The sequence below is a fragment of the Callionymus lyra genome, chromosome 4, assembly GCF_982586985.1.
Source record: "Callionymus lyra chromosome 4, fCalLyr1.hap1.1, whole genome shotgun sequence".
In the NCBI taxonomy this organism is placed as follows: domain Eukaryota; kingdom Metazoa; phylum Chordata; class Actinopteri; order Syngnathiformes; family Callionymidae; genus Callionymus; species Callionymus lyra.
In genome coordinates this window covers 25,332,202-25,352,737 of record NC_141821.1, presented here as the reverse complement: position 1 = coordinate 25,352,737, position 20,536 = coordinate 25,332,202, and the positions used below count along the sequence as shown (strand labels likewise).

General features: G+C 38.8%; 1 protein-coding gene across 1 annotated transcript; it reads left to right on the top strand.

The window, feature by feature from the left end:
- Positions 1-7,837: 7,837 nt before the first annotated feature.
- Positions 7,838-16,848, top strand: mbtps2 (membrane-bound transcription factor peptidase, site 2). Its single transcript, XM_087789403.1, has 11 exons — positions 7,838-7,960; positions 9,432-9,580; positions 9,715-9,853; positions 10,883-10,986; positions 11,098-11,225; positions 11,770-11,888; positions 13,457-13,637; positions 13,754-13,860; positions 13,951-14,149; positions 15,131-15,206; positions 16,164-16,848. The coding sequence occupies exons 1-11, from the start codon at positions 7,886-7,888 to the stop codon at positions 16,384-16,386; spliced, it is 1,500 nt and encodes a 499-aa protein (XP_087645529.1). The 5' UTR covers positions 7,838-7,885; the 3' UTR covers positions 16,387-16,848.
- The last annotated feature ends 3,688 nt before the right edge of the window (positions 16,849-20,536 follow it).

Sequence of the window (20,536 nt, the reverse complement as noted above, 5' to 3'; positions counted from 1 at the left end):
CTCCCATAAGGTGGTGTAGCTTAGTGTGGGGTTTCTGTTGAGAATATACTTTTTCAAGTACCAGGGAACCACTGTTATAACACACAACTTTATTCACAAACATGCTCACTATGACAACAAAAATCACCCCCTCCATCCCTAAAAAAAAACAAACAAAAACAGAACTCTGTCTAACAGGTCCCCCAACACCCGAATCCCCTTCTCTGGTGCCTTGGCCTCCTGTTAACAAAAGAGGATCATGATCTTGTGTGTAAGGTAAATGTCACATATCTAAAAATAAAATCTGAAGTTAAAAATAAACAATTGAATAGTTATTAAATTCAGCACTTAACACACATGCTTGTTAGATCTAGCATTGGAATTGTTGAAATGCACTAAAATAATAAATGAGGTTTGTCTCAGTTCTTCAACAATCAACACATTTCTCTGGGTCTTTGAAACAATTGGATCTTTTTGAACAAATGGCTTTTTTTTTTTTTTTTAAACAATTTTTAAATATATAAAGTGTGACATTTGTGACCTAGTGACAATTACCTCGATTCTCGACCAGTTCGTGGTCTGCAGTTGAAAGCCGTAGTATGCGGTGAACCCCTTAACGTGGGTCACCACGACTTGACTTCCAAGCTGCAGGTTGGGCACGGCTGCCTCCCTCCAGAGGTTCACTCGTGCCCGGGAAGTACCCTACAGAAGATATTGCAAGAGAAGATTTTCCATTTAAGAGTGAAGGGCAACAAGAAGGCAACTTCTCCTTGTACACATTGTGTGCTTTGCTCTGCTCACTCCAGGCGAATGTCAATACAAACAAAATAAAATATTAACTATGCTACTTCATTAGTTTGTGTCCACTTCAAGAATTGACAAGGGGGAATCCATGGATACCTGCTGCAGGGTGACTCTCCTTATGGGGACTGGCTTCTTGTTGGACTCCACCATCTGCGCAACACTGACCTAAATAAAAAGATTTGTATATTAGTGTATTAGCAAGACACCACATAACTGCACTTTTTCAGTTTGGGATTGGTTCAAGTAACAAGTTTTTTTGGGGGGGAAAAGCTCTAATCCCTCTGAACGAACTGATTTCAGGACAATTACAGTACATTTTTCTTTTTGCCTGTTGTCAATTTCTGTGTATTTTAAGCCCACTAACAATTGATTATTGGTCCGAGCCTTCATTTACAAACTATTCCAGACCAATATTATCAATAAAACACTTTTTAAAACAAATAAACAGTGAGGATTTGAGTGTTTTTAATGGAACCAAAAATTGCCAACAAGCAAAAAGAAAAATGTAACCATCCTAAAAACTTTAGTTGGCTGATGAGGGATTAGAACTCTGTAAAAAAACGTGTGTATACAAAAATCTACCGTCCTGTCAGTTAACGTCGACAAGGAGAAACAAACCCCAACCACTTGTCCTTCCACCGTCAATAGCCCCCTAGTATGGCGCGACCCCTCCAGAGTCACTGGAGCTGCAGCAGGGTGGAGCAGAGCCTTGGCTTTCTCTTCCACTCGAAGGGACACCACCAAAGGTGACGTTCTAAAAAACAAAGTTCTGGAATTTGTCCAAATCCGGTAGGGGGGGCTTTCGTGTTGAAGGGTGTAACCCTTAATGTAGTACGACCCCCCTACTTCCACCATGCCCGCCTGCTTTTCAAACAGGGTGATTTTCGTCACCGACTCCCCGTCAGTGACTGCAGCCACCAGGTTGGATTTTGTTTCCCCAGGAGTTAAAACGTAGTCGATGAGTTTCCAAGTTAGGACTTTCTCCTGGGGCTCTATTGCTACAATAAATATTTTGATTGGAGGAGGCCGGTCGAAGGGGTTGATGGGATCTAAGTCCAGAACTTCTCTTAAAGTCATGTCTAAAGCCATTCTGAAATAAAAATGAAACAGAAAAATGTATTTAGAGCCAATAATGCTACAATATGTGGATTAATAATGACACATTTATATTTATTAACTTACTATCTGTGTGCGTGTATATATTATATATATGACATTAAATATATGTATATTATAAATTGCTTTTTCATCAAAATGGCCACTGTATGGCCAGTGTAAGTCAGTGTTAAACACCAAAAAACATGGAATGTATATCACATACGACAACATATGATGTATGTACTTTGCGGCGACTACAGCAAAAAGATTAATACATTAAGGAACATTTTTATTTTAAAGTTTAAGAAGAACAGAAAACCTCACCTTGTCTCTTCAAGGAGCCACACCATTAGCATCCAGGTGTGTCTGGCAGAGTGCAATTTAGACGCGTGATGTGTTTGCTGACGTTAGGGAGAAATCTGACAATATATTCCTTCACCGTGTACATTTTGGGGGACGGGGGACGGTCCAATTGTCTTACATTCATACCAAAATAAATTTCAGTTCTTTATCAAGACCAGAAATAAACCCGTTGTGGATACAAAATAAGTCATTTAGACCACTCCCATCGCCCATTTTCTCAAAATACAATTATGGTATAAATTTTAAAAAAAAATCCGACTAAATTTGAAGGCATCACTTCATAGCGGGAGACTGGAGTCTGACGCAATCACGACACACCTGATGGTAACTTGTGTTAGAAACACTGGTCAAAGCTATCACGAGTTCGAGTTTCTCCGGTCAAATGAGCCGCACTTAAAACTTGAGTGCCCCTCCTCGCTAAACTTTACGGTAATATTCCCAAACGTACAGTGTAATGTTCATATTTCACCTTTTAACAGCAATTAAAAGAAAAAATGCAAACCTTTAAATAATAAGTATATATTATTAAAAATGAAGGTTTTATCTATCATATGCATGAATTTGGAAACATTAAAAAAAAAAAAAAATGTTAACCTCTTGTAAATGTTGTAAATGTTGTAAATATATACATTTCAATACATATTAAATACATGTCAACTTTAAAAAGCAATAAAATAAAAATGTGCAACCTCTGCAAGAATAACTATGTATTATTATAAGATAACGTTTTCATCTATCATACGGAGGAGACATTTACTGTAGTTTTAATTTTAACCTCAACTTTAAACAGCAATGAAATAACAATGTAATATAAAAAAAAAAAGGTTAAATTTATATTATTTCATACTGTACAATTTTCATCTATGATGACCAGGTGTTTATTTTTACAAATCAATATTAAACAATCGATTGAATTAAAATGTCATCTATTCACTCTATATCACTATCACTATATTCTACATTTAGTGAATATTGATTTAACACGAGAGAAAAACGTTTTAATTCGCATAAAAGCTGAATAAAGGATTCGTTATATTACTCGATCGACTTGTGATCTCGTTTCTTTCAAGCCAGTTCATTGCTACCGTAATCTTCTGCTATTTAGCGCACTCTAAATTTAGCGTCGGATAGTTTGACCGTGATCGCGGAAGCGTCTGATGGTTTCTAATCCTTCATGGTCATACTCGGTGCTGTTTAAAGTCATTCATTGTTGGTTCTTATTTTGTGACATAATTACGGATTCTTTAAAACAGATGGAGATGAAAACCTTTTTAATAGGGTTCATTTATGATTGTCAAATACGACAGGTTTGATAGATTATAAATCAATAAATATCCCAAGTTCCAATCAATGACTACCTCAGATGTCTTCTAGAGGATGTAGACTTTTATCCTGTAAATATTAAAGCATTTAAATGTCTAATTTTAGAGAAATGTATATTTATAATGTCACAAATTAAATAATTAAATGCAAACATTTGATAAAAACAATAATTATATATATATATATAATTATTAAAATATATATAATCATTTTTGATTGTCCGGTTCAATCCCCCACTAGTTATTGTCAGTTTACGTGATATTTAAAAAATCTCATTGGGATGCAGAAATTGATATATTTTGGCATTAGCCACAAAAAGAAATAGGAATAACTAAACATTTAAAAAAAATAGGCTAACTCTCAGTTTTTTTCATTTTGTTTAAACATTGTTTACATTTTTACATAATTGACAACAGAGAGTTTATTCTGAAGAATGAGGAATTGTGCGATGTGTTAAACTTGAAGAGATATCTTGCATTGTATTTTGTTAAAAATCAGAATATTTATACAAAACCAACTGAAACAGGTTTATAGTGAAATGTGTGTGTAAATATATATATATACACACGCACAGAAAAGCGTAATTCTTCGACAAAAATAAAATCAGAAGTCATTTGTGTATTAATTAATTTTGTTATTTATTACCTTTATTTATTCATAATTATGTCATTTGTCGTCCTTCATAGAAAACTGGGTCAAGTTCATGTTATTACTAACAAAAATCTAGCCAGACTGTATTAATGATGTTACAATGTTACCTTTTTTCCTCTTACAGTTGGTGGAAAGCACCTCGATACTGCTTCCTTCGTTCTCAGCAGGACAGAGAATCCCACAGTGAACTCACTCTCATCCAGAAGTGCAGGTACGCACAGGGCAAACTTAAACACTGTGTTTAATACATCATGTATCTGTAACATATCAACTGTGAGTGTGTGTACTAGTTTCAAAATAATATACATAAATGATGGTTATTCTTGATGAGCTGAGGTCTCCTGTACGCCACAAGGCCAACGCCACTCTCTTTATGTTGCAGCACATGGTAGTCTGGTAGTTATGTAAGAAACTACAAACAGGAATTTGTATTAGTTGGATAGACGTACTTCAAACAAATGTACACTTCCAGTAACATAACTAACATAACTATTGGCCAAAGTAATGAATAACCATGTTCAAGGGTATGTATTGCAAAAGAAAAGCACTTTAAGTGGCTATGAGCTAAACTTAACTATAAGTGGCCACTGGCCTATTTTTCAGCAAGTGGAAAGAGCAACCATAGAGGCAGCCTGTAGAGGGCGTCATTGTTTGGAAATGTCTCTGTTTTTGTGTTGCAGGTGCCCAGCTGCTTACCAGCTCTCCTCTCTTGTTCCTATCTGAGAAGCCTCTCCCTGTCTATCCTATCGTCACCCCCTCTATCTAATAAACCATCATCTACCTTGTGTCCCTCTGTCTCTGCTCTTTCTGTTGGTCGTTGTCTCACTGGTGACCGAGGTGCACCCAGTGAGATATTCCGATATTTTCCTGACTGAATCCTGATCGTAATATTTTTCTATTGAGCCTGTGCCTTGAACTGAATTGGTCCTCTCTTGGACTCATCGGTTTGGGTTCTTGGTACCATCCTACTATCTTATTGTTCATGTTTAGAGTATTGGATTTGACCAGCATTTGTGAGCTGCTATATAAACTACTATATTTTAAATGTAATAAAGACAAGATTAATTGAATTGAATACATGTATAAAGATTAAAATTGTAAAATGTCCATATAAACTTTGAATAATTATTTATCAAAGTTAGCTGTCAAATGACCTGCTCGCAGAATATCTTGCTTTATTGTTTGAAAGTGGCTCTCATTAAAAAGAAAAAAAGTTTGTAGACCCCTGACCTAGATTAACTACTTATAGTAAAATCAATTTAACAACATTTTTCTTCATCTTCTACATCTTCATTCTCATCATGTTTATCATCATTTTCATAATCTTTATCATCATCGTCATCACTATTATCTTCAACATCATCATCATCTACATGATGATCATCGACATCATCCTCTTCATAACCTTCATCAAGATGTTCCGTCATACTACTTATTTAAAAAACACTGTTTCTACTACTATCTTTTCTAATTATAATGCTTCTAATTCTACTACTACTTCTTCTACTTCTTTTTATTCTTCTTTCTTTTCTTTTTCTTCTTCACAACCTTTTTCACTTTATTTCGATGTTTTCACATCAGTCTTTTTCCTTTATGCCATCATTTCAACTGTTTCCACTCATTTTTACTTTGAATACTAATTTTATTTGTGCTGCATCTCCTACAAGTTTGTCCAAATTAACCATTGAAACTTTTATCAATTCTGCTCTTTCCCGAAATGCGGGCTATGTTCTAGCTTTCTTTTATGTCTTCAACTCTTTCTTCTATTCCTCTTTTCTACCCTTTTTCCCTCATTCACTTGAATGTGGAAACTCTTCAACTCATGTTTCAACTCCTTCAACTTTGACCTTCAGGTAGATTCATCTACTCACACCTAGAAACTTCAACTTTTATCAACTCACTTAGTCAAGTACTAGATACAATCCTATTATGGGATGTTTCCAGATTCAGCAGAGTCAGCATTCACACTGCATTTTCTTCTGGAAATGCACATTTTCTAGTTACTGTTTAAAACCCCCACTTAATTTTACACCGGCATAAAAGTACTAAAGTAAGGAATAATATATATTTTTTAAACAATTATCTTTTAATAATATCAACATAATAAATCCTTTCAACTCAAACTTTTTTTTTACTCCTTGCTTACAGTTTTAACATATACAGTATATCATTAAACAGTGGTAACCCTTGTAAGCCTGCTTAAACAGGGCCAAGTCAAGTCCCCACTCTTTCCTAAGATAATCAAACCTTAGTTTTCAATGGTTTTGCTTCAGTCCATATACTGTATTGACCTGTTCAGTTTAAACACTAGAATGTTCCCTGCCAAGGTTTAACACATCCCTCTGGTTGCTCCATGTAGATTTCCTCTTAAAGGTGCACATTTAGGAATGTAGTTAACACATCCATCTGGTGTATGTGTAGGTTATTTTTGGCAAAGGCCAACAATGTACCAACTGTAATGTACCCCACCATCGACCCTCACCCATGCTGAATCCCCCCACCCACTTCTCCATTGTGGACTCCATCCCCTTACTGGGCACCACCATCACTAAGGACCTCAAGTGTGAGCAGACCATCGGCTCCCTCATCCAGCAGGGGATGTTCCTCCTGCAGCAGCTGAAGAAACACCGTCTGCCGACAGAGTTGCTGGTTCGGTTCTACACGGCCATCCTCATCTCATCCACCTCTGTGTGGTACGCCAGCGCCTGCTCTGCATTTAGACTCTTCAATGCTTCTCTCAGTGTGCAAGTTTCATAAAATGACAAGAGTGAAATTTGAATGTCATAGGATTAATACAATTAATGTCCTGACCTCCATGCCACTTACAGCATTAACCTTTCTTCTTTGACAATGTTTATATGACCAAGCTGTGATTAAATTATGAATTTCTCTAAAGTTTACAATGAATTGTTATGGCTTTTTTTTGTGGCATAATAGTCTAAATCTTCTTGAAGAATCTAGAGTCATGGCTAAACTGTTTTAATTTTTATCAATTGAAACCTTATGATATTTTATTATTTAGCATCTTCAACAGCATCTTCAACTTGTCAATTGTAGATGATCAGAAATAGAATAACTGGGTGGAAACCTACATTTGTTTTAAACAATCATTAGATATGGCCCAAACTAATGTCTTGGATCAGCTGCAACTTTTATTCTGAGCGAATGTCCAAACTAGTGGGATTTTTAAACAGCTGTTCCCTTCACGCATGCTTCACAGAAGGGGGATCCATTTCAGTAGATTTTTGAGTTACTTGGACTTTTTAGTATCAGTCTGATCATTTATCTATTCTTCATCTAAATATAAGGGCGATTGGTTTCAAACAATTTTGAAAAGCATTTTGACTTTCCTGGCGCCTAAAGGTAAACGTTATTTAAGAGCTGGGCCACATTACAATTTCTGTGTTCTTGTGAATACCTGAGATAACCGCTAGGGGTCAGCATGGAGAAACTGTCTGTGATCGTCGACAGAGCAGAAGAAGAGTTGGGAGGAAACGAATGTTGACAGCTCGGATGAGGAGTCTTTGTCATTCTGTCTCCGGGACATATTGAATCTGCTGTTGGTGTTTGGTCTGCATCATGTCCAGCAGCGGGCAGCGGAGGCTGGCACAGAGGCAGGGAGACAGCAGGTAGTCGGCGTGGCTGTGTTGGTCGTGACTGTCGCACCATGATCCCGGTGCCGCTGCTGGTGTGTGTGATGGCGGGCTGGTGTGCCGTGTACCTGGCGGACACGCTGCTCAGGGTGAGTGTCGCGTTTGTTGTTCAAGCCAGCAACAATTGAACCAAGGATTGTTTACCTTTATGGAACGAGCGAGCAGCTGCTGTCTTGAGTCAAGGCTGCACTGGGTGTTGTTTCCATGCTGGTGTGGTGCTTCTTAATGACGTCACAGACTCAGAAACTCAAATCTTTTTCATTATGAGTTTGAAAATCACTATCACACTATGTATATTGTGTTATTGACGTTTACTGGTTTCTAGTAAAGAAGATCAAAAAACAAACCCTGAGTTAAGTACACATTAGAATTCGGATATGAACATTGAACTTTCATATTTGTTTTAACCCAGCCTGAAAGTTGATCTTCCTCTATAAACATGTATTTGTATCTACCCTGATCGTCCTACCTTGTCCCAGTTCTCCTCCTTCCATCTCCTCGCATCCATAACTCTTCCCACTGCCTACTTTCATTCCACTTTCCAGCCTCTCCTCCACCTGCCTCCTCTCACTACAAATCACTATATCATTAGCAAACATCAATGTTCACGGTTTCTCCTCTCTATCTTCATCCACATGTGATAACACAAAAGTTAACAATCATTGATGTAGAATGAAGAATTCAGCAGTTTCCAAATATTTAATACAGATGTATTTAGCATCATATTAAACAAAATGATTAAACAAAATGTATTTTCCTTAACTTCTTTTATTAAATTTGAGTTTCTTAATCAGTTCAATACACTTACGGGCGATAATTAAAAAGCTGTACAACATTAACCCTTGTGGTATCTCAGAGTCAGGGTGACCTAAAGTCCTGAAAACAAATGTCCCTTGACCCTGAGATTCCACATGGGTTAAAAAATGGACATCTACCTTGAAAGTATAGCAATCCAGAAGTAAAAAGTAAAAGTGAGATTCATTTTCGCCCACCTCAGGATCACTGGGATAAAACTTAATTGAGCAATAATCTAATTAAAAAAGACATTTCTTCTGCATATTATTCCCAGAACAATAAAATCCTATTCAAAATGCTTACCAATTGATTAAAATTAGTCACCTGCAAAACATTTCATGGGGGAAAAGGCAACATTGATAATCTTTTGATTCTAATACCTATGATCTAAATATAATTCTTAAATGTATTGTTAAAAAATATTTGGTTACCTCCAAAGTAATTAATCAAAATCTGAATGTTTGAGATAAGATAAATCAATTTTGCTGAGTCAGACATGTTTCAATAAAAAAAAAATGAATGGACCAACTCGGGATAAAATTAGGTTTTTGTCAAAGACTATCTATAAGTTTAAGTAGATGATTATTTTTGTAGATGTTACTGTTTAGTCCTTAGAAGCTAAAAACTTTGAACTTGCCATTTTCAAAACTGCAGCCAAAAACACAACGGCCTAAAAATGTTGTTAATGCTTATTAGCTTTCTGTGAAAATAGCCCTTGTGCATGTAGAGTTCACCCTCTTCACCTTTCCCGCTCGTCTCTTCCAGTCTTCCGTGTCACGCCGGATCAGCTACGAGTCATGGCTGGCATCTCGGGGGCTGATGCTGTCTCCGTTCCATGTGAGGTGGCAGACGACAATGTTCAACCGGCTGTTTGCTTACTGTGCCCGCATCAACCCACGAGCGCTCTACATCTGGTGAGAGATGATGCAGACTTCATGTAAAAAATAATCAATCTACGATGTAAAGAAAATCATTCTAAGATACGTATTCATCATGATAAAGCATGTACAAAGCTACCCTATCTTAAAAAAGTCATCTTAATCATCAGGTTCAACAGTGGCCTGGTGTTTGGTCTGGTGTCGATGGTGGGGTCCGTGGTGCTGCTTGTTAAGACGCTACAGCAGACCATCGCCCAGATGACCAGTGACAATCCTCGTATAGGTGGACAGCAGACCCTGCAGGTTGTGGTATGTAATAACGGCTTGTCGAGGACCATTTCAAAAGATTATTCATTAAAGCCATATTTTCCAGACTTGATGCTGCTACTGTTCCACGTTCTTTTAATCCTGGGATTATTAGGGGTTAAACAAGACTACGCAAAAATAGTATCACTTGTTTTAAGTATTCAATTTGTCACGCACACACAGAGAAATGCTTATTATGCAAGTAAAGATGCTGCACGTACCAAGGACAAGACGACAGCCTAAATAAATAACTCGATGCCAAAAGAAAACAAAATCTTTCAGAGGAACTATAAAGAGATGGCCTGAATTTGTCAATCACTGTTTTAGATTGTGGTTATTTTTCTCCAGCCACCCTACTGCTTTGCCACCAGCACTGTTCGGAACAATAGTATCTGTTTACAATCGTGAATAGTCATTCTTTGTTAATCTCTCATGTTACAAAGTGGAAACCTGTGTAATTGTTGGTGTAACTTATATTAACATGTAGAGCAAAAAGGTGGAATACAGTTATTTAAGTAAGAAGGAAGACAAATCTACCTTGCCTGAGAATTGATTGCTTTAGTCCCAAAAAAGTGTCATATCGTAGAAAACGATTTCTAATATAAAATATATATATAATTTCACAAATTTTGCAATATTAGGTACCAAAAAAGCTATTTTTATTTTATCCCATTGTGTCTTCTTTTTTTTTAATTTGATTAAATCACTGTCAATATAAATGAGTCTTAATGTCGGTGAATTCATGTGAAAAAGAAGACGTCACATCAGGAAGTCAAAATAAAAAACATAACATACACATGTTAATGAATATGACAGTTGTAAAGAGAGGTAGTATATTTTACCTGACTTATTATTAATTTGTCAGTTACAATTAAGGCAAAAAATAAAATGGTAACTCAAATATATCTTAAATTTAACAATACAATTAAATAAATCATAAAAAAAACAAAGGACAATGACGACTTAAATTAATCTAAAGCTAAGAGCTGGAGAGGATTTCCATATTCATCTCCTGACTGTCTTTCGTTCCAGGTTCCTGGGGTGAACCTCCCCACCAGTCAGCTGGGATACTTCTTTGTGGCTCTCCTGCTCAGCGGGGTCATACATGAGCTGGGTCACGCTGTGGCGGCCCTGAGGTAAAGAAGAAACAATAAGTCACGTGAAGAGATATTTATAAATCGAGATGCTCCGAGTCTAAAAATAAGCTTCAATTGTTGAAACTGACTGCACTGATCTTCTTCTCTCAGGGAACAAGTCCGGGTGAACGGCTTTGGGATGTTCGTTTTCGTCATGTACCCCGGAGCCTTCGTTGACCTCTTCACCACACACCTCAACATTATATCCCCGACTCAGCAGCTCCGAATTTTCTGTGCCGGTGAGATTCCTATTTGGTATTCAAAAAAATAGAACACGTTTCACTCTTTCTTGTCGGCTCTGGTGACACAGCCAGTAGAGGGAGCCAGAGAGCTAGCATCCCCACTTTAAAGTGACTTATCCCAGGTATAGTGGCAGGAAGTCGAAATACTTGAATTTCAGAGACTCATGTCTCGGCATGTTTATTTATCTACGAAGCACATAGTAGGTTGTTGCACATCCATCATGTAACCAGATTATCATTTGCTGCTGTTCAGTGTGGATATAAAAGGTTTGCTTGTTGTCTTTATTGCCACATGGCAATTATGTCCAACCAGTGACTGGACTGTTGATTCTCCAGGAATACATTCAGGTTCCATCAGCTTTATTTCAACCTTCTCTCTGAAATAAAAATCCCACAATGTTTGCCGTGAGTTTTTTCAAGGTTCATTTCTAACTTGCATCGTGAATGCTCATTGTGCAAAAGTCACCATTGGGTTTATAAAAAGAAATGATTGGATGTTTTTCATTGAAAAGTTAATTTGTTTTCCATTTTCTGCTCTCAGGTGTTTGGCACAACTTTGTCCTGTGCGTGGCAGCGTTGGCCTTCCTCTTCCTGTTGCCCGTCTTCCTGTTTCCCATGTACACCACTGGTGCCGGAGCGCTGGTCACCGACGTGATTCAGGTCAGTTCATCAGTTTGTTTTGATAAACGTATAGGCGGTGAATTGTAGGAGACACGTGTCTCCCAATTTCTGCCAGAATGTCCCAGTCTCTGCCTGCAGGTGGGAAGCGGCCTTGGGAGCTGGTCTAGAGAGGAATTTAGAGTCCGAGGGGGGGTTAGGGAGGATGTTAGTGGAGCATCAGTCGACGTGTCTCCAAAGGAGAATTGTGGATAAACTGGTCTCCAAGGCCAGACTGGGGGAGTTAGGATTGAGATAAGACTTTGTTTGGGAACAAGTTGGAATTTTCCACAGACTTTGACCTCTCTGTCAATCCAAAAAGCCGAATTATGCTTCAAGCCGAGCGGACATTCTCTCCAAGATGGTACCTGATGAGCGGACGAGGTCATAAACCGCAGCCAGCCGACCCCTCTGAGCGAGAACAACTTTTCCAACCATGTTCCGTCAGCACTTCAGTCAGAGTCACATGACACCACACTGTACTTCATTCGAGATCACTAGTCGAACTTTGAGATACACTAGATGTCCACCTGCTCCAATAAACAGAAATTCAGTTATCATAAATCCAAATAGGTAGACGTCTTCAACGATCTCCACGGAAAGAACTGACAGACACAAGATCTTCCACTTTCCCCAGGAATCATGTATCCATGTGGCCCATTGCCAGCTCTTTTGGTTGAAAACCTTTTATCCATTGCATTGAGAGACCAGCTGACCAGCTCCATAGTTGATTTAGATTTAGGATGAAATATAAAGTAAGTAAGTATTAAGTAGGTTAGGTTAGGTAGAACTTTATTGAAATTTCTTTTTTTTTTTCCAATTAGACACAGCAATACAGCAATTATTCCTAAAAAAAAATAGCTCAGGAGGGAAAGAAAAAGCGACCGCCTCCGTTAGATATTACATTATTGTTATATAAATGTTATTCTATAAATATATGAGTGTGTGTGTGTGTTATGCATGTGCGCCCCACATTCTATCACATCTTCCAACTTTGATTTCTAGGATTTAACACTTTACTGACTTTACTAAACAGTTACTGACTGCAGGTTTATTCTTGTTGAACTTGATCTTAAATTGATCTCGGACATCTATTGATCAGTATGTGTCTGTTTGTACAAAACTCTCTTTTCATTGGAATATTTAGATTAGAAAATGAGCTTAAGCCCCGCCCACTGAAAATGCTTTGTTTTCTTTAGACAAAATCTCGTCACTCTGCTGTGATTGGTCAAGTAGCAACTAAATACATTTTTTAATCATGCAGGAGGGAATCCCAGCTTCTGGCTCATTGAAATATGATTAACATGTTTAAATGGTGCTTCGTGTTCTGGTTTCGAGTCTAAGCTTGTTTTTAGTAGGAAGTCCTGGCCATTCTTACAACATGAGGCCTCTGGTGTGTTTAGCATATGAGCTGGGACTTAATGCTTTTTTTGTCTTGACTGTCTGGTTATACAAGTTCTCTATGAAGTCATGTTAAGACCGTGAGTCAAGTAGATGGTGATGCTTCCACATAAATTGTTGATGTTGAATCAAAGGGAGGCTTGACCTTCACGACCTTCTGATCGTCTCAGGGCTCAGCTGCCGATGGCCCCCGGGGTCTCTCGGCGGGAGATCTGGTGACGGGGCTGGAGAACTGTCCGGTCAGAGGAGTGGAGGACTGGACCAGCTGCTTGTCTCACCTCTCGCACAGCCCCCAGTCTGGATACTGTGTCCCTGTCGCCAGCCTGCAGCCGAGCTGGGCTCATGGAAGAGGTGGGTGTGGAGGCCTCCGTCAACAAAGCATGTTTCCTAGATCCGTCTGCGAGATGAACTCCATGAAGGTCAACCCAAGTCTTGACTCCTGTATTGTATTTGCTTCCTCTCTGCAGCCTTTAAGCGTTTGGACGGAACATTGGACTGTTGCAGCAACAACAGTCTGACTGACCTCTGCTTCTCCTACGTCAAACCTCAGAGCCACAGCAGCAGAGATCGAGAGGTCTCACAAACACACACAGACTCACACCCTCACACACACACACACACACACACACACACTCAACTTAAATTGTATTCTTTGTTCCTACAGTACGCCTGCATGCCCGTGCGTAAGATGGTGACGGGAACCAAAGTGTGTCACTCAGACGCCGACTGTGCTGCTCCCGCTCAACCTGCCAGCGTCTGTGTCACGCCCTCACTAGAGAACCAGACCCGCTTCATACGCGTCACTCACCCTCCCAGCACACACATGCTGTTTGTGGGTTATCCACCACACCTCCAGTATTCTGGTATGCATCCCTGGATGAGAATTGAATTTTGAAAGTTCTTTTTTATTCTGTTCAAAACATCTTGCCATGCAATACCTTAGTTAGAACCGTCCGATTCAGCTCAAGTACCATGTGAAGAGTGGAGTACATTAATAAATGAAACGCTTTGTTATTAGCACTGTTAGTGGGTTGACTAAATGTTACGATATATAGCTCAATATTAGCCGTGCTCGCGTTCAGATGATGCCACAAGACTTTTAGTAGAACTAGATATATCTAATCTTTATGCGTTTCTGATTCCAGCTGACGCACAATATCTGTTTTAACAAAGATGACCAACTCTGTGTCGAGTGTGAGAATCTGTCACACAAAGAACATTCTGGAAATAACCATTACTTCCCTACTTACTTACTTACTGTACATGACACATACCAACGTGATTGTTGATCCATAGTGTTGTTTCTGGCGACCCCGCATGGCAGAAAGATGTAATGTACCACTTGCCAGAAATAGCATGAATCAAGATAAGACCTTTTAGTTTCTAAATTTATTCTTTTATCTTCTTATCGTCTCTCAGTACTTCTGAAACTAACACTGTCTCAGACCTACGCCTGTAAAGCAGTTTGGTGGTCACATGACACTCACTGACTCCATGGGTGGGTTGTCATCATTACAGAAAGTTGGAAAAAAAACATTTTCAATAATGTCGAAATATTGCGTATTGTTGCCTTTAGGAAGAGATTTTAACATAAGTTATATAAGTGGAACGGAAATGTAGGGCTATCTTTTCTGTACATTTCATTTATACCGTAATGCTAACATGTGTTATTTAATTATAGTTGAGAGTATAATCCACTCGCATGTTAACATGATCGATTGCTGCAGCTCCTCTCAGCTGCTCTGAGCCTCGGCTCCGTCATTGGTTTGTTTTATTAAACTAGGTCTGAGTGATCAAGAGGCATCTTATTTGATTTTAATGTTGAGTCTTCTATTGTTCTACAGTGAGTTTGACCGACTTCGTCCCTCGCTTTGGTTTCCTCGATCTGGAACTCCCCGTCTTCCTGGAGACCTTCTGCAAGTATCCTTTTGTAATGAGGCAAACATGTTGATATGTCACATTTATAACGTCACCTTCATGTTCTTCCTTTGCTTCTTTTAAGATGTGCTTGTAAATACAGTAAGGAAACATGATTTTAAGACCCTTTATTGCATGTAAGAAATTAGGTTTATTTAAAGCTATATTTATACTATCAAAGTAAGGTTTTTCATGTTAATAATAGAAATGAAAAAGTGGACATTATTAATGGGAAGTTTGTCATGAAAAATAATAATCATATAAACATTAGATTAAAATAATTATCAAATTAAAAAGCATCGAGAGGTATATTTTACCTTGATAATAATTTTATTTAAATAGCACCTTTCAGCTGTCACAACATGCTTTCAGTAAAAAAAAAACTTGATGTATTTATTAAATAATACAGCAGACAACAATATGATTTTTTTTTTTAACTCTTTAATTCCGTTTAGTTAATAAAATGGCATATTCAAGAAAGACGGATTGAAATGATTTAAAAAAAAAAAAAAGGACTCTTGTTTTTTCAAGGATAAAAGGGATTTAAAAGAACACCCTTATCTTTTCTTCAGTGTCTACACTGGGAGCTTGAAAGATATTGTTCTGTCTGTGTAGCATGTCAGGTTCTGCTAAAAACAAGCTCAAAGCTTTTAAGTGCCTCTTTTTTTACAAGGAAGATTAAGAAAAAAACACTCGTTTGTGATTGTGGTGCCATCTGGGAAGGTTTGAATTCACTCGAACATGGATTTGATTCTTTCTTTTCATCTTTAGCTCTTAAAATGAAGTTGAATCAGGAGCTGGGAGTGCATCAGAGATCAGAAATCTGTTGTCATTACTTATCTTGTACATTGTGTTGAGAGTCATTCTGGGCTTGAGTGTGACGTGTTTTCCATTCGTGTCGCTTGTTCGCCTGCTGTGATGGTGCTGCTGCGTCTCTTCCTTAACCCGCTTCTTCCTCAGATACGTGGTTTCTCTCTCCGGCGCGTTAGCGGTCGTCAACTCGGTGCCGTGCTTCGCGCTCGACGGTCAGTGGATGCTCAACGCTTTGCTGGAAGCCACGCTGGTTTCCGTGGTAACGGACCGCCAAAAGCGAGAGCTGATTGGTTTCTTCCTGCTGCTGGCGGGGAGCGCCCTGCTGGCCGCGAACGTGGCTCTGGGTCTGTGGATGGTGACGGCACGATAGCATGGAAGTGTGCGACCCTTGGCACGACGCCTAAACGAATCAAACTTCCTGAACGAGACTTAGCGTGAACGCCGCGGACCCGGTTACTGTGATCGGCACGTCAGCAGCCGGACTGCGCTGGTACTGTCGAGCAGAACCTCTGCATTCAAGCCATCACTGGATCACAAGGGAACAGGATTCTTCTTCTTAATACTGCCTTAGAGAAGAACAATTCGTCAAATGCAATGAAGACTGTTATCACTTCACACTTCCATAGTCCAAACAAAAGATTTCCTGTCGAGCACCAGAGCGTGTCGTATCGTGTCAGTGTCACCGAGAGTTTGCGAATGCATGGCGACGCTAACATATCAATGTATTAGAAAAAAGCTTTTTAATGAACTTTTATTTAATAAATGTCTTTCATCTGTGGAAAAATGTGTTTGTGTTGTTCTCAAGCTCCAATAAATTATTTTAATTTGGAAATGGCTTTGTCAGGAAATGTAAATTATCTCGTCCCATCTGCTCCTTTCTTTTTTTTTTTCTTTCTTTTTATTCCAGCAGCCTCCTGCAAGACTGCGGCGTATAATTGAACGGGTGTTTCCTGCAGACATATACATATAGATGTGACAGGAGGTGAGTAAATGTGTGTTTATGTTGGAGCAGCAGACACCTTCGTCATCAGGTTTGACACTGTTTGTCTTCAGGGCTTGTTAGTGAAAACTTTTGAAAGTTTTTTTTTTTTCTCATCTTTTAACTTTCAATGTTTCTGTTTCATAATCTTCCTTAATGTGCACGATTATGCATGGAATATCCATTTTGTTTTCATGTTGGTAAGATCACATTTGTAAGGGATTTAAGTCTTCTTTTTCTTTCCTTTTTGCGTGCATTTAATCTGTCTTTCATTAAAGCATCTCTTAAGATTTCATATTGTTGTTTCTAGCGCCCCCGCTGTAAGAACCTTGTGGGTTTCAGTTTTGTCGTATTACACATGAAATCAGTCGAGCTAGAGGTTTTCTGTATTGTTTATAGCAACCTTAATTCTGGCATGAACTGGAGGGATAAACAAGAGCAAAAGAAATGACCTTAAAAGATAAACAACTCTTTTTACATTTCCAGTTTTCTCGTCATAGAATTCCAAACAAGACAGGTAATGTGTCGTCTTAAATTTAAAGATTAGCTTCAGAGGAAAAGTGGAATTACAGACGCAACAAAGATGAGTCTTATGGACTATTTTAATGAGACAAACATTGACATTAATACCTTTGGATTAAACCAAAGTGTGTTGGTAGCATGCAGCTAACCAGTAAGTAAGTCATTTGTATTTATTTAGCCCTTTTCCTGACCAGGGTCACAAAGCTCTTAAACAAACAAAACAAAAACAAAAAAAACAAGGTTTCTAAAACTTACTCATGTCTTCCTCCTCTTTAGACTTCTTACACTGAAACCACTTGAAGCAAAGTTACCTCCTTTATCTGTAACACATGCCCTTAATGTCCTAAATCTCAGTAGCAATTTTATCATATACATGAAAAACCTTCAGGCTTAACAGGAAGTAAAGATTTGTTGTACTTTTCTTCCTCCCTAGCTACTTTCACATCGGAAATTTGTATATAAGAAAAAGTTGCCATACACCACAGCTCAAGGTATTGCATTACTTTAAGTTACTTGCCCAACACGGGTTGCATGCAATAAACTCTTATGAGATGAAAGCGGGTCATGTGACATGTTTGTTGCAGCAGAGTCACATATCTTTTCTAGAAAGTATGTTTCAGGCAACAAGACGGTCAAGATTGAAGAGTCATCCGTATAATTATTTTTTCATGCCTCCACGATAAAGATAAATCTGCGTCGCAGCTTTACCATTTTGACTTTCTAGGAACTATAGAGCCAACATAAGATTAAGCCACTTCTTCAGATGAATGTGAAACGGGGTGAGAATTTGTTTTGGAAACCAACGACCACACGTGCATGAGTAGCACGAGTGCTGCCATAACACGTTGGGTGTAAACGCTCATCACTAGACGGTCAATTTTCAGCTGGTGATCTTCTTACAGACACATAATTTCAATTTTCAAAACGTTTATTATTCAGCATTTTACCAACAATTCAACTTTGATGACCTTGACAACACTACCAGCGCAACTGGGACTTGAAAGGTTGCTAGTCTGTTGCTAGTTGGGGGATGGGAGGGCGGGTGGGTCTAATGTCAGTGGAGAGTTTTTGTGGATCAAAGCGGCAGGATTGTAAGTCTTATTTTGAAATATGAAAAATATCTTCGATCTATCCATCGATCAATCTGTCCCTCTACTCATCCATCCATCCATCCATATTGACTTTACATGGATATCAGTGGTTTGTTTTGAACACGAGCAGATTCCTGATCAGCTTAAGTTTGAGGGAGAGCATGTGGAAAAGATGAATGACAAAAATAAAACTCAGTTAAAGAGTAAATAGCTGTCTTTTTAGCTGACTACCATAAGTGTACCAAAGGCATATATTGGTAATCCCAAAACTAACGCTGTGTCTCAAATCACATACTAGCATACTTAAAGTTAGTATTTTTAGTACGTTAGTGCATCTCAATTCTTACTATGCGAAATTTAGTGCGCCATTGACTGGTGCCTGGAAAACCACCTCCAGATCAACTCCAGCAAAACTAAGGAGTTGATTGTGGATTTCCGGCGGTGTCAGGACATTGAGATTGTCACGTCTTACAAGTTCCTGGGTGTTCACCTCAACAACCGCCTGGACTGGGTGGATAACACTGCTGCTCTTTATAAAAAAGGGCGGAGTAGACTCTACCTGCTCCAGAGGTTGAGGTCGTTTGGTGTCCAGGGGCCACTCCTGAAGTCATTCTATGACTCAGTAGTGGCCTCTGCCATCTTCAACGGTGTGGTCTGCTGGGGGAGCAGCATGACAGCAAAGGATAGGGCTAAACTGGACAGCCTTATTAAGAAGGCCGGTTACGTCCTAGGGCGCCCCCTGGATCCTGTGGAGGAAGTGTTTGGGAGGAGGATACAGAGCAAGCTGGCCTCCATGAGGAAGAACTTATCTTACCCTCTCCAGCACACACTGAGGGCATTGAGGAGCTCCATCAGTGATAGGATGCTCCATTCCAGGTGTGTGAGGGAGAGGTACCGCAGGTCCTTCCTCTCTGCTGCCATCAGACTCCACAACAAGAACACAGCCAGATAATATTTAACAGCACCTCTTCTTGTTATTTTTGTAAATATGTTGTATATATAATATGGTGCAGAATTATATTTTATTCTATTTAGTTTTTTTTCATTTTATTATTTTATTTCTGGGTGTTTTGTATTTGTTTGTATATTGCTGTTTAAACCGAATTTCCCCTCGCGGGAGAAATAAAGGATTCTGATTCTGATTCTGATTCTGATGCACACTAAATTGGCGTACTAAAACGCCCACAAATGGTGCGATGGACACTAACCACCCTAAACGGCTGCCATCTTAATGACGTTTTAAACGGAAGTTACGTCATATATTTATGCATGTATATGCATATACTTACAGGTGCATTTTCAGCAGCAGTAGGAGGATGAGACATCTTCGCTGCTGATACCAGCATAAATATTTAGATTCTCATATTTTTTCTTTATTTCTTTTTCCAAACTTGCAAAACGTGCTGCCAGCAGGTGTCGATAGCGTTCAAACAGCTGGTTGCAACCATCGTTAAATAGAAGTAGAAGAAGAAGCTGTCACCTTAATTCTGGTTAGTGCGTAGCAGCAGTGTTTGATTTGAGACATACTATCTGTGGAGAATTTGCGTACTAGTTAGTATGTACACTATCCTGATGCATACTAACTTCTAGTATACTAAGAGAAGTATTTGAGACACAGCATAATTCTACCTTTTGAGTTCTCCAGTGTGTAGATGGGAAACATCAGCCTAATATTGGAATAGAAAAACAGCAATTATGACTACACATGTTGTTTTTTTTATGTTTTAACTTTCTTCACCTCACAATTCCAAGTGGATCATAACAGAACCAACTTTCCTGCCCCTGCTATTGTTGTCCATGAGGTTTTACTCTCCCACTTCCTCCCCGCGAGCAATTAGCGGCAATGTCGCAATGACCCCCCAAAAAAAAGTCCCTTAAAATCACAACAGGAAGGTTGAGACACATGAGCGCGAACAATAGCCGTGCAG

What these genes read in the sequence shown, in the direction of transcription:
- mbtps2 (XM_087789403.1), top strand. Translation starts at nt 7,886, where the DNA reads ATGATCCCGGTGCCGCTGCTGGTGTGTGTGATGGCGGGCTGGTGTGCC. An exon ending in GCTCCGAATTTTCTGTGCCG is followed by an intron (nt 11,226 to 11,769) that starts GTGAGATTCCTA and finishes TTCTGCTCTCAG; the next exon opens with GTGTTTGGCACAACTTTGTC. An exon ending in TGGTCACCGACGTGATTCAG is followed by an intron (nt 11,889 to 13,456) that starts GTCAGTTCATCA and finishes TGATCGTCTCAG; the next exon opens with GGCTCAGCTGCCGATGGCCC.